Genomic DNA, 15,024 nt, shown 5'->3' on the forward strand with positions numbered 1-15,024 from the left:
CTGATTTTTGAGTATCTTGCCCATCTCTGACTATAATGGAAAATAAAAGTAAATTATAGGTCTCAAAGTATGATATTTGAGAAACGGTAAATGGACAATATTGGTCTTCATTAAAAAACGTCGTGTGCGAACACAATCGATTTCAGTCATAATTTTATACATGAACAATTGGGCACCATTTTTTTTTTGCAGCAGCTAGCAGTAGCATAATTCTTGGATCCAAATTATCAATAAGTATCACTAACAAACACAGTGTACCTATTAATTATGTCATATTTTTGAATAGGATAAGATGAGATATGAAAATTAAACGGTTATATTACAGCGGTTCCTAACCTTTTTAGTTGTGCGGACTACCAATCTTTGAGGCCCACTAATGACTAGTGCTCGGAAGTTGATGACCTTAATCTTAAAAACATTAAAAATGACCTAAAAAAATATGCAAATATGACATAAAAATGATAAAAAATGTCCTTAAAAAATACAAATACCTTTTTGTATTGATAAAAATTTTTTTTTTTTAATTATACTCTATTTTACTATGAAATTCTATGTATATTTATCAAAATATACAAATTACTCAAAATATGACATTTGTGACCAGCAGAGTATCGTTTAAAAAGTTCCGAAAAAAAAATGCAAAATGCATTAACTTCCGTACCCTAATAATGACTAATAGCATACGTATACACCTATGTACATATTATATAATAATATAATAATATTTATGTCCTGTGCAATGTGCATAATGGTAATAACAAATAATAATAGTAGTGTTTTATGACCAACTACAGTAAAATTAAATTAGGGTACCAAAACTGTTTGTATTTTTTTCCTAAAACCTGTTAAAAATGGTAATTTTTTTGTGTATTTAAAGAAATGCATATAATAATAGTATACTATAACATTAATTTTTTTACACCAAGCCTGAAAATGATTTGATAATTTCATTGTAAATACAGTATTATAGCAATATTTAGCTTAAAAAAATCATATTAATGAACTTAAAACTATACTTCACAATAAACAAATAGATATTGCTCTTATAAGAGGGACCATTTCATCAAATATTCTTCCATCTATATTCCATACTAAAATTTATAAAAAAAACTAATAAACCAGACAACTCTGTGTATGGTGTAGCTGCTATTCTAATTAAATTGTCAATCATTTATAAATCTATTCCAAATTTCTGCCAACCTTATTTTGCAATCTTGTGGTCTAGCTATTAAATTACCATTGCAGCCATTACTCTTCTCTTAAACACAATACAACAAATTAAATTCATACTAACTATATTAACATAATAAAACATGATTTTATAGTTGGGGTGACTATAATGCAAATTATCTGTCATATGGGTTTGTTGTGTAAATAATACACGAGGGATAGTTCTTCAAAATTTAACTGCAACCAAATATTTTAAAGTTTTTGCTCCTCTTGGTCCTACGTACTGACCGACTTCAACACACAAAAAACCAGATATATTAGATATTTTTGTTGCTAAGATTCCTAATAACCTTAACTGTAAGACAGAAAACTTCCTTGAACTTAATTTCTATATCACTCCACAGTTATGTTAACAGTAAGCGCTTCCTCTCTGACACGTCAGGAGTCTCCTAAATTAATTATTTCTTCTACAAACAAGTATCATTTCCATGATCTTGTTGATCAACAAATCCGTTTTGTTAAAATGTACAATTAATAACCGTATGCATACATTGTAAGCACACGGATGCACGTGTCAATATATTATGTATCATAGTTTAACTTTCTATTGTAATGTGAAGCAATACTTATTGTCACACACACACATAGGTATGACTATATGACGTCAACGACGCGTATATAATGGGCTCTTGTCATGTACAAGACTCACTCTCGGACACGGTACGTTAAATGATGTGTGTTACATTTATATTATACTATTATTATAAACATAAAGTCGTGTTACTATTTGTGTAAAAACCTCAGTATTTAAATTCACTCAAGCTTCAAATTCAACACATTTAAATTTCAAGCTTAAAACATCTGATGATATTAATCTTGTCGTAAATAATCTTAGAAATCTCATACAGTTTGCGGCTTGGTCTTCTATAATAAAACGTCAACCTTCACCTCATTACCTTTTAATTTCAGAATATATCTGATAAACAAAACTATAATAAATTAGCAAACTAAAGGTTTTAGCAAAACATAAATTCTACTCTCTTTTTAATGTTCTTTCTAATATCTCTCTTAAAGATGATAGTCTTTGGATGGAGACTAAAAAAAATTGTAAATATAAATTGTTATTATAGGTTTTACGTTTGGACTTTAAATCTGGACCCAAGGTTAATCTTTTTTTCTAGAAAATACCCAAATATTTTACCTGAGTTGTTGTAGGAATCTCTACTCCTTGAAATTGAAGTGAGGGAAAATTGTTTTTCCGAAGTGTAAATGGCACATTGAAGGATTTATCTGGATGTATTAAAATACTCCACTTGGTTGCCCAGATGTTTATTAAGTTGAGGTGATTTTGGATAGGTTGAAGATTGAACAGAGTCTGAATTGGGGGCGAGTATAACTATATCATCTGCATAAGTTGTTATGGTCGTGTTTGCTGTTTTTAGAATATCTGATATATATTAAATAAGTCGGGCGACAAATCACTTCCCTGTGAAACACTAGCAGAGATTGGAAAGTAAGAGGATATTGAGTCGCCTTGTCGAATTGGAATTGTACAATCGCAGAGGTAAGATCGGATTATTAGAAAGTATGGAGCTGAAAGGAATAATTTTAATTTATAGAGAACGCCATCGTGCCAGTCTCCATCGAATGTTTGTGCCACATTTAGGAAAATCCTTTAAATGCATTTTAAGGTTTTTTAGTGCATGAATCACAGCCTTACTGATAAAACAATATTTGCTTACGAGCTCGAATCATTTTCCAGTGTTTTTGATATGACTAAATTGTTAGTCATTGGAAATAATAATGTTATGACAAGCTTCTCGGAATTATTAAAGGCATTTTATTTATTTCTCACTTTACCAGTAACTGTGGCCAGTGCTGAGAGATCTTTTTCATAACTGAAGTTAATAAATATCTGCCTCAGAAATACTATGTCTCAAACACATATAAGTGGTTTGACCATGATACCTATTGAAAATAAACATGCAAACAAATTGAATATGTCTGTATTGATCAATACTTTTAAACAAAACTAAAGTCGAAAAAAATATTCACAACTTAGTTTTAACATTTACCTGCATATAAATAATTCAAAGTATATGATAGTACCTGTATTATATTTAATGTATTAAAGAATAAGGATGTAACATGAGAAAGACAAAAGTTTTTTTTTAAATTCTGTCTTAGGTCATAGAATCTTCATGAAAATTTTTTACACAGGCCATCCAATAATCTAGTTCAGCCACTGATTACATATATATTATTAAATACTAATCAATTAAAAGTAAGAATATAATATTTAATTAAACCGTTATTTTATTTTACTTTATTAGCTAACAATATTATATACTATCAATATTACAAGTAAAATAATATATGAACATTAATTAAGATTTTTGCATCCATTGCACTTAATTAACAGAAAAACCCCCATATTATAATTATTTACCGAACATTTTTAATTTTTGTGTTAATATAATTCAACAGTTAAGTTATACTACTAGCTTATACACAAATAATAAAAACATTTATTCTTAGTAAATGAACACAACTATTAACAATTTAAAGTAAGATAATTTTTTTTAAATTGTACTGCTTTCAATTTATATAATAAGATAGATGTATTTTAAAATTGTATACCCTTCATTTATCAAACAGTAGGTAATTACATTTATTAAAAATCAATAAAAAACTAAGTAAGTATATAGGAATATCTTTTAAAATCTTAATAAACAATAACAATTAATAAATATTTTATCAGTTAAGTTGTCAACTCTTTTCAATACAAATGGATATAAATATAAAACAAACTTTCTAGCTTAAAGTAAAATAAAAAAACTTATAACAATATATAAAACCAAATTTTCATTTACTAGGAGTGTTCATTTACTGGTGTCATCTTGTCAAGTCTGAATACAGAATATTCAATAATGGAACATATAAAAATAAATGAAAATTTATTATTGAAAAATTACATAATATAATTATCTTTATAGGTTTTAGGAGTATATTAAAGTTGGGCATGATTTTAAATTATGAAACTATATTAATTTATAAATATATACATATTGAAAGGGCTACCTCCCGCAAAAGATAAAATAAAAATAATAATAAAGTTTCATACATGGTTAATTAATTTATTAAAATACATAATATAATTTTTAATGTTTTTGTTAATAATTTATTTACTTACTAATATTTATCATTTATATATAGTAAGTATAATAGTTCCTATACTACCATAACTAAATAATAAATTTATCAAAATGTATTTAGCAAATTATTTTTAAGTAAGTTATGATGTTTTTGAAACTGTACATTTTTAAATGATCATAACTTACTTAAAAATAACAATATCAATAAAAGGCAATGTGGGGCCATGGATAATAATCTTATCTTAAAATTTTATAGTAGGTCAGTCATTCTAATATCAAAACTAACAGCACAATATTGAAACTGGTGAACAAAAGTTGCTATGTCTCACGTGTGTAAGACGGAGACAATACAGCGGGTACTACGTCCTTTTAATATTTAGTGTAATAATCAGGACCAAATCAAGCATATTTTTTACCTGGAGCAAAGTATAAAATTAGCGTTCTCTTATAATTCAGCTCCCATCTAATATGCCACTGTTATTAATAATCTCCTCTAGATCCGGCCCTGATAATAGTATTTATGCTACCATAACTAAATACATAAGTTCTAATACAATGTATATGTACTTAATTTTGAAAACTAGAATTTTAAATCAATACATATTTTAATTTATCAAGAATCAACATAAATAGAAGGGGCGATCGTCCTATTACCCTTTTTGTATTCACCTTTTATATCAATGTGAATTTACTAACTAATAAATATAACTTTTGGCGAAATCGCGGTAATAGTATTGTTAACATTAAAAATATAATTTTTTCCACAATCATGCATTGGTTATAGTCGTAACATCTTTTAACATGTTTGCCAAAATTGATTGCTCTGGTTGCGTATGCTTTATTCGCCGGTGCTTTTTCAGAGTACCGCTATCACTGAACGACTTTTCGCACACGTCACACGTGTAAGGTTTCTCGCCCGTATGCGTACGCTTATGCTTCGTCAGACCACTGCTATCAGCAAATGACTTATCACACACATCACATAAGTAAGGTTTCTCACCCGTGTGTATCCGGCGATGCTTCGTCAGATTACCGTTAATAGCGAACGACTTATCGCATATGTCACATAAATAAGGTTTTTCACCTGTGTGTATCCGGCGGTGCTTTGTCAGACTTCCACTATCAGCGAACGATTTATCGCACACCTCACACGGATATGGTTTTTCGCCGGTATGCGTCCGCCGATGCTTAGTAAGACTTGCGCTAACAGCAAACGACTGATCGCATATGTCACATGGATATGGTCTTTCGCCGGTGTGCGTCCGCCGATGCTTTGTCAGATTGCTACTTTGAGCGAACGACATGTCACACTCGTCACAGGGGTATGGTTTTTCGCCCGTATGCGTCCGCCGGTGTTTTATAAGAAAATCGTTATCGGTGAACGACTTAAAGCACATATCGCACGGGAACGGTTTATCAGTTATGTGAGTCCGTCGGTGCTTTGTCAGATGGCTACTTTGAGAATATGACTTGTCACAAACATCACACGAGTATGGCTTCTCACCGGTGTGCGACCGCCGGTGCTTCGTTAGACTACTGCTATCAGCGTACGACTTTTCACACACATTGCAAGGGTAAGGTCTTTCACCCGTGTGCCACCGCCAGTGCTTCGTCAGACCATCACTATCAGCAAATGACTTATCGCACACGCCACACGGGTAAGGTTTCTCACCAGTATGAGTCCGTCGGTGTCTAGTTAAGTGGCTGTTATCAGCGAACGCTTTGTCACACATGTCGCACGGGAATGGTTTATCACCCATGTGCGATCGCCGGTGTTTATTCAAATGCCTGATTTGAGCGAAAGACATGTCGCAAAATTCACACGTGTGTGGTTTCTCCACCGCATGTGTCCGTCGATGCTTCATCAAATGGCTGTTATCGGCAAACGATTTATCACAAATATCACATGGGTACGGCTCTACGCCTGTGTGTGTTCGCCGGTGCTTGCTAAGATGGCTGCTTAGAGTGAACGTCATGTTGCAAATGTTGCATGTGAACGATTTATCGCCAACACGCCTTTTCGAACTACCAGGAAGATCGCTCATATTAGTTATTCGTTCCGCCACAAACGTCGTCCCGCGTATTTTATTGGATTTTGCTAAAAAATGTACACCAAAGGTTAACAATTTTGTCAACTTTATAAATTTAACTTATATTTTAATACACACCAAATCGTATTTATTTTTCGTACAACAACGCAGTAACTAGATAATCTAGGTATTACAGTTTTGAAGACGATGGTTTGTAATTTGTTGATTAGTTGTGAGTCAGCATGTTGTATTCCTGTTTAAAAAAAGACTGAAAACAATGAAAAATTAATAAAACTGACATTATGCCTGAAGAGTTGACATGGTTATAGTATCATAATTGTATGGCTATTGAAAATAAGAGATTGAAGATCGAATACTGTAAATGTAGAAGTACGCTAAAGTTCGAATTTAGTACAATTTAAATAAGAATACATGACGGTAATCGACGGTAAGACGGTATCTCAAATAAGATTTTATTATTCAGATACCATAATATTTCATTTATACAAGATGATAGAATATGGCATGAAGGTCTCCTACATAGACTAAGAACATTTCTTCCTTGTGCATTCTATCTACTTATCAAATCATACTTAACTGAACGTACCCAATACGATACGAGTCTGCCATGTCGATTATTGGTAGTATAAGTGCTGGGGTCACTACCTATTTTATTCCTTATTCTCTGTAACATAACATTCGTCTCCGATCAACCAATCACACTAAATACATAAGTCACAGATTATGATAAGATAATTATCTCTATGGATGATAATCTACATTCTGGACATACGGAATCCAACTATGGGGAAGTACAAAAAAGTCAAACTTAAATAAAATCTAATCCTTCCACCCCCCCCCCCCCCAAATATTTTCATTTTATATTATGTGGTAGTAAAATAACCTATACAATATTATAATAAAATTAGAACACAATTGTTTAGCTTAAAACGCCTCGAAATTAATTTCCAGTTATGGCATTGCATAGACCTGAAATTAAAAACAATCCACGAAGAAGCCAAACTCTTATATAAAAGATTCCACGATCGTTTTTCCTCCGTCTCAATCCCAAGTAGTTCTCCTAAATACTTAAAAAGCAAATGGCGCAGTTAAAATAACTAAAAAAACAAATCATATCTAAATTAATTAATTTTATAACTTTGAAAATCAACAATGAAATGTCATTGTTTAAACGCTTCTTGACTTGATATTTTATACTTGTCATGTTATCTAAATCGTATATCATATATACTTATTATGTCTATTGATAATAGATCGTGTATTTTGGCTTTAAAAAAATATGATTATATGACAATGTGATATGAAAGCCTCGTATAAATATAAATTAATTTCAGTTTTAGGATTCGAAATTAAATAAAAATTGAGCCTAACTTAACTTAACTATATTATGTACTTTGTGATGATTTGATTAAAAACTTAGAACGGTCAGAGCAATTCTTTTGTTAAATAATTTTAGAGAAGATACGAACATTTAATTTTTATTAAAAATTATTTTTTATGATTGAAGGATATATATGAACTGAAAATAAATTAGATAGCATAAAATATAAACATAAAACACTTTTAAATTAGGCATTATTTGTTCGATTAGTGTTCAATATATGTGATAAATTCATGGTATTTAATATGGTTTTGAATAAAAAAGTTCGAATATGTATGCAAATATGCTCTTGTAAATGTTCAAAAATACAGACGAAACCTTAAATTATACATAAACATTAAACAATTATAATATGAAAAAAAATTATATTAATTTATCAACAACACTTAATGATTGTCATCATGTTTTTAATTTTTAATTATAAATAAATACAATTTTTCGTCAATTATAATTATTTTCATTGGACTTGCAGGTTGACCATAATTTCAACAATTTAACCATCTTAATATATCAACTTATACTATAAAAATAATATACAGCGTGAGTCACTGATATGGGTGGTGTTAAATTTTAGTTTAATAAATATATAATCTACAAAAAACGATTCTAAGTGAAGACAGTCTGCTACAATGTCAGCTTAAATCAACATACCTGTCTCAAAAGAGAATAATCAGTCGGTCGACCGATTGTTGTCCATTTCCACACATCTCCCACCATAACCCGTACTATTGGGTGGTCCTCAAATTAAATATTAATATATTATAATAATTAAGAATACTAATCGTTTATGTCCGTACGTTGTTGTCTTCGGAAAAAGTCAGCTAGCAAGGTGGGGAAAATTTAGGCTCGTCACTGCCGAAGCCGTCAATTAGTATGCGTGAAAAGCGATTATTCTCTTTGAGACAGGGTATTTATCTAGAGTTGCCATTTGTCCAGGTTTTAATGGCATGTCCTGGTATCCAGCAGGTTTTTTTCATGATATTATTTTTGTTATAGGTACCTAGTTACTAAACATTTCACATTTATCTTACATTTAATACCTACCTATTACGGTAGGTTGATATAATTTTTCTTGGATAGTGTAGTATTCAAAATATAATACCTTACATTTAAGTATATCATATTATAAAAATTGATAAGACTCGAAATTAAATTTTATCTTTCTGTAAATACCGTAACAAATACAACTGGATCATAGTATAAACAGATAATATATTAAAATAAATGAAATAGTATCATTGTGTAAATTAAAATTTTTAATAATATAATATAGGTACATAAGTTTCCACAAATAATGTTTTTAAATAATAACAAAATAATTAACATCGTTATTATAATTATTATTATTATTATTATTATTTTATTATTAGATTTTATAATTTCTATATGAAATACTTATGAGAAATTTTGTATTCAATTTTCAAAACTTAGATATAAAAAAAAGTTTTTATGAATTTCTAACTAAAAATAGTTAAAAATTGTGTGTGCAATTTTGACAAATTTTCCAAATTCTAACTTTACGGTTATAAAAATATATTGTGACTATTTTTGTTCAATATTTTTAATTGTGAAATAAATTACTTTAAAGAATTTTTTAACAAATTTTCAATTATTTATACTCAGTAAACAATAATTATTATTTTAAGTCGAAAATTATAAAAAAAAAATGTGATTTCTATTTTTTTAAATAAAGTCAAAATATTTTGAAAATTATATTATATTTACAGGAAACAATAATATAAACACTTAATAAAGATTTAAAATTTCTGCAATTATTCAATTTTGAATTGTATCAAAATAAGAAATCAATTTAGTCGAAACTGATTTAGTGTAAAAATTCCCATTTCTTCCCCTTAATATATTATTTGTTTTCTCCGTTTTTTTCGAAGAATTTTTATTTTAACTTTTCTAAAATATAAACTAAATCCAATTTTTCTATCCAAAACCAATTTTTTTTACGAAAACATTACATTTAAAAACATCATCGTGTATAACATAATTATAGCCTATAAATAGAAGTACGTAAAAGTTTTATTTTCTCAAGAATAATGTTTTTGAATTAGATATAACATAAAAATGAATAAAACTATTCATAGTTTGAATATATTATTTCATCCAAATTTGAACATTAAATGTCTGTAAATAAAATAATGCTTTTATAGTTTTTTAAATATTCTGCAGGTTTTAATATAAATTACTCTTAAGAAGAACATTTTATAAAATGTTAAAGCATTAGCAAATAAAGCAAATACAAATTGGACATTTAATAAATATTAAACTAAAAAGAATTTGCAAATGTTCGTTATTTAAACGAATTTAGTCAACATTTAAATTTTAAATGCTTATAAAAATAAAATTGTGTCTATGTATTCTAAATATAATTTTTAAAACCATATATATTGTGTAGGACCTTATTTTATATTTTCAAGTACTTTAGTTTTTAACAGAATGAAATTTTTTTATCATTATTTTTTAAATACTTAATACATAAAAATTTAAAATTTCAAATAACTTTCAATAACGTAAACTTCAAAAAAGTTGAAATATTTTTATAATTTATGCATAAAAAATGATCATATAAACAATATTTTTTTATTAGTTTTAATATTGTAGTGAATTTTCTTATTAAATTTTAAGGTAAGAATATTATCTAGGACATTTCATAATATAAACTTAAAATTGTTATATTAATAAAAATATATGAGATGCCTTAGATAATATTCTTACCTTAAAGCTAACAAGTAACAACATAAAATGAATTTTGCTGAATGTAAATTTGGTATGATGTTTGTTAGTAAAATGGAGACAACACATTTGGATATAACGTCCTTAATGCAATATGAGGAGGTATTGTTATAGTTATAAAAGAAAAAAGAAAATTATGGTGAGATAAACAGTTAAATTGATTTTTTTTTGCTATAAATATAACAAAAAACTGTTCACCTAAAATAGTCTTTTAAGTTAAGTCCAGTAGGATAAATTGTATCCAAGGTGAAAGGATATATAACAAAAAATCAAATTTTACTAAGTAACAATACATATACTAAACACAAAGTCATCAACTACTCAAGAACCTATTTTTGATAAAATGTTTATAACTATATATTGATGTTTAAACTAAGCAACAAGGTAAACAAAGAAATAGATAGCTTAATGAGTGAAGGTGTCTTAGAACAAACAATGTTTATTAAATTCCAAATAACTAATCTTAATACAGTAAATCATACTAAAAAATAATAAAAATATTTGAATTTGTGTTGATTATAAAGTAACTGTTAATATTTATCATAAGATAAAAAATAAAAAAGTTGAAGTTTAAAGAAGTTCAAAATTATCATTTAACAGGATTTGTTTAAAAATTATGTAGTGTTAGATTTATCAAGAACATTTTAACAACTAGTCATCATCAAAGTATGATTTGGTGTTACATAAATCAAAATAGTTAAATAAAATATTTAAAAATAAATAAATTATAATAAAATAAAATGTAAATTTTTTGATAATAATTATTATAATAGTAAGAAAGAAAATGGGAGTAAGAAGTATTATGTATATTTTGGCAAAGAAGTATGATTATATGAATAATAATGAAAAGCAATTAAGAAGATGTTATACCTGCATGTGTTGTCTCTGTACTAACGTACATCATAGCAAATTTGCGTTTAGCAAAACACATTTTGTGATGTTAGCTTTAATGTAAGAGTAAATTTACCTATTATCAAATTTAAAAGTAAGAATATTATCTAAAAAATGGCATATGCTTTTATTGATATATCGTTTTAAAATTAGTTATGAAAATATTTTTAAAGTTATAATATTTTACATACCTATAACTTACTTTAAAATGGTAATATCAATAAAAGCATAAGAAATTGTTTAGATAATATTCTTACCTTTAAATTTGATAATAGGTAAATTTACTCTTACATCAAACTAACATCACAAAATGTATTCTGCTGGATGCAAATTTGCTATGATGTAAACAGAGACAACACATACAGGTATAACGTTCACTTCAGTAAAAAAAACAAAATGTCAAACAGCTTGTTTAAATGGTTAAAAATTATGTAAAAATATATCTTGTGTACAAAAAAAATAAATAAATAATTACAATAGAGTAAGATTTTTACAGTTAAAAATACTAGATATTTTTATATATATTAATTTTAACACCGCATTTGTCAACTTTAATGTATAATTTTGTACAAATCATAATAAACTAATCATCCAAAAATACTACAAGTAATTAATATTATTATATAATGTACAGTAGAATATCGGTAATCCGGCCGTTCGATAATCTGATACGTCCATCCGGCTTTATTAACCTATACATACCAATATGTATTTGTATATAAAGTTACTATCGTACACTATAAAATTAAGTAATAACAGATTAAATCCGAATAAACCTATTAGATATTTTATTTTTATTCAGTTAACATTAAAGTACAATATGGTTATTCATTATATGGTATTCATTTTTTAATAATAAATAAATTATTTTTTTATTTTTCAATAAGTAAAAATGCGTTTTTATATGAACCCTCATTTAGCCGGCATTTTTGTTAATCCAGCAGTAGTTACTGAGATTCTACTGTAATAGAAATTATCTTAAAAGGACATCACACCCACATGTTTTGTCTTCATCTTACAAATGTACAACATAGTTTATTTGCATTCAGCAGAACAAATTGTGAATTGTTAACTTTCAAAAATAATCTAATATAAAAACTGACAACACAGAAATTTGCAATATAGTAAGTTTTTAAATCGGAGATAATACATATAAGTGTGGTGTCCTTTAAGGATAAATTCAAATAAAAAATGGATTCTTGACACCTATGGTATTTATCACAAGTAGATGTATGATACCTATGTATATAATTTTGACAACAAATTTATTTTAATTCACACTGAATTATTGCATTAGAATATCCTATTTATTAGTAGTAATAATGAATTAAAATTATGATACAAATAAGGAATTTATTTAGTATAAATAGTACATTTAACTACTTATACAAAAATAGTATAGGCATTTAATAATCTGTACCTGTTATAACATTTTTATTGTACTAACAAGCAAATTGGAGAATTATTATGTCTCATTACAATGATTTTATCAAGAACTGTGAATGTAGAATGTATGAAACACATTTCTTCTGTGATAATAAGATCCATTGTATTTTTGTATTTAAATATTCCTTTTTTGTTTATCTTTTTCTAAGTAAATAAATAAATAATACATTATTAATAAATTAATATACACCTATATAATAAAAAAAATAATTTTCTTGATATTATATAATTGATATGTACTACTACAATATAATATGGCCTTTTTAATTGTTGTCACTATCGTTATTGCACAATTTTTCTTTTGAATTATAGTGGTCATAAAGACAGAAAAATAATTGAAAAATAGATTTCCCAGTCAATCTATTTGATTATTTTATTTATCAAAACAATATATTTTTTATATTAGAAATATATAGTAAAAACAAAACGATAACATAATAATTAATAATCAAATATAATTCCTGGACAATTGACTGTACCAAAACATGTACATGACACTGGGACACTATATTTCAAAACCGATATTGTTTTGGCCAAACTGAGACTTATGACAACCCTAGAATAACTACTAGTATTAAATCTGAACATAATAATCTATTGAGGTCTGTACTCACTATAGCGGTGGCAGAAAAATTATACTGTTTTGACGGTATCGCCACAATAGCCTTAAAATGCAGCTGATACAACTATTGAACTCTACAGTTACCATCGCAGTGTGTGCAAGAATCTTAAATCATAAAATTAATATAAAATGTAAAAATTATGAGACGTTCGAGGCTCGCTTGCAGACTTCAGTAAACACCAATATGCCCTAGTTTCATCCCAAACGGTTATCAGTAAATAAAAATAAATATTTGTTAGTAATATACCTGAATGGTTGAGTACATAAGAACCAGTTAAGGTATCCAAGAAACATGAATAATGATATATGGTTAATGGAAATCACCAACAAGTAATACAAATAAACAGAGTTAAGATTTGGCTACGAAAAGCATTGAACAATTAGACGTTGTTGATTAGCATTAAATGTAATGTATTATATTAAAATTTAAAACATCGTGTCTCGTTATTTTGCAATATGTTAAAACATTTAATATTTTAAAAAGGAGATAATGTAGTGATTATGATAATTGATAATGTATTATCAGTAACACCAGATAGTGATCGGTCGGTCGCCAGTTGTTGTTATTATTGATACCTAGTGAATAATAAAGGACATTTGTGGTAGCTATACTTGCTGATAATCTACACCCGTGAAATGTTATGTTCCCGCTTTCTTTTAAAACAGTACAGACACTGAGGCATAATATTATTATTATAATATATGTGAAGTATATATCGTTAAGTACTTAAGTCGTAACATTATTGCTATACCTGACTTCGGCGTTGGGTTATCCTACAGGGAAAATAACCAGGTGATTGGAGCGGCAAATTTGATGCACTTGAAAAATAAAATGTATTTATAATATTATTATATTATAATTTGAGACAGCGGCAAATGTCCTGCTTGTAGGCGGCATATTGCTTAATCCGCCACTGCCTGATTTATATAAGCTTACAGCATATTGAACTGCTCTCGTATATTGTTGTAAATTATATAACAATAATAATGATTTAGATGGTTATTTACTATGTATAGTTATTAGTTAATATAACTAATTAGCAGAAAATTTCCACTTACATATTCTATAGACGTCCAAATCCAAGAATTCCATGACCACGTGAAATCTCTATCCAAACACTTTAATGGATCATTGCTGAGTTCTACTCGTACATGCTCACTTTATTAGGTATAATATTCATGCACATCCGCCTCGACGTAGATTAAAACGAGGCCGTCCTCACGACCTTCTCAGTTAACTACACGCATATCTACCAATAACCTATACCTAAAACCGATAAAACTAATATTATCATTATTATGAAAATTGTCTATTAATCCTACATTGTGATTATGATTTATATTCACTAATTGGCATAGTCGACTGTAAGTACTCGTAGGTATATTATTTTTTAGTTATTTTATTTTATTCAATATCACTAGTTATCTATATTCTTTTCCTCTTTATTATTTAATTATGTTCAAATAGTTTGAAATGTTATATGTTATATCATTTGTAAATATCCGAAGGACCGAAGATGTAAATAGCCCGTGGCTATGTCTTATTTTGTTATTAATAAAAGA

At 27.7% G+C, this 15,024-nt stretch overlaps 1 protein-coding gene across 9 annotated transcripts; it reads right to left on the reverse strand.

The window, feature by feature from the left end:
* Nucleotides 1-4,448: 4,448 nt before the first annotated feature.
* On the reverse strand, nt 4,449-13,909 carry LOC113555520 (zinc finger protein 271-like). 9 transcript variants are annotated; one of them, XM_026959881.1, is made up of 5 exons: nt 13,709-13,909; nt 13,454-13,566; nt 6,963-7,040; nt 6,494-6,623; nt 4,449-6,423 (listed from the first exon to the last, which is right to left on the reverse strand). In XM_026959881.1, exon 5 carries the CDS (start codon nt 6,368-6,370, stop codon nt 5,093-5,095), a length of 1,278 nt encoding a protein of 425 aa, XP_026815682.1. In that variant the 5' UTR covers nt 6,371-6,423; nt 6,494-6,623; nt 6,963-7,040; nt 13,454-13,566; nt 13,709-13,909; the 3' UTR covers nt 4,449-5,092. The 9 variants fall into 9 exon arrangements, 6 of the variants coding, with proteins under 6 accessions (XP_026815682.1, XP_026815683.1, XP_026815681.1 ...); XM_026959882.1 differs by having other exon boundaries at nt 6,963-7,077; XM_026959880.1 differs by lacking the exon at nt 6,963-7,040 and adding an exon at nt 12,814-12,983.
* Nucleotides 13,910-15,024: the final 1,115 nt, after the last annotated feature.

The sequence above is a fragment of the Rhopalosiphum maidis genome, chromosome 3, assembly GCF_003676215.2.
Source record: "Rhopalosiphum maidis isolate BTI-1 chromosome 3, ASM367621v3, whole genome shotgun sequence".
Classification (NCBI taxonomy): domain Eukaryota; kingdom Metazoa; phylum Arthropoda; class Insecta; order Hemiptera; family Aphididae; genus Rhopalosiphum; species Rhopalosiphum maidis.

Bases quoted from the DNA above. Each gene is read 5' to 3' on its own strand.
- LOC113555520 (XM_026959884.1), bottom strand. From the start codon at position 6,370: ATGAGCGATCTTCCTGGTAGTTCGAAAAGGCGTGTTGGCGATAAATCG.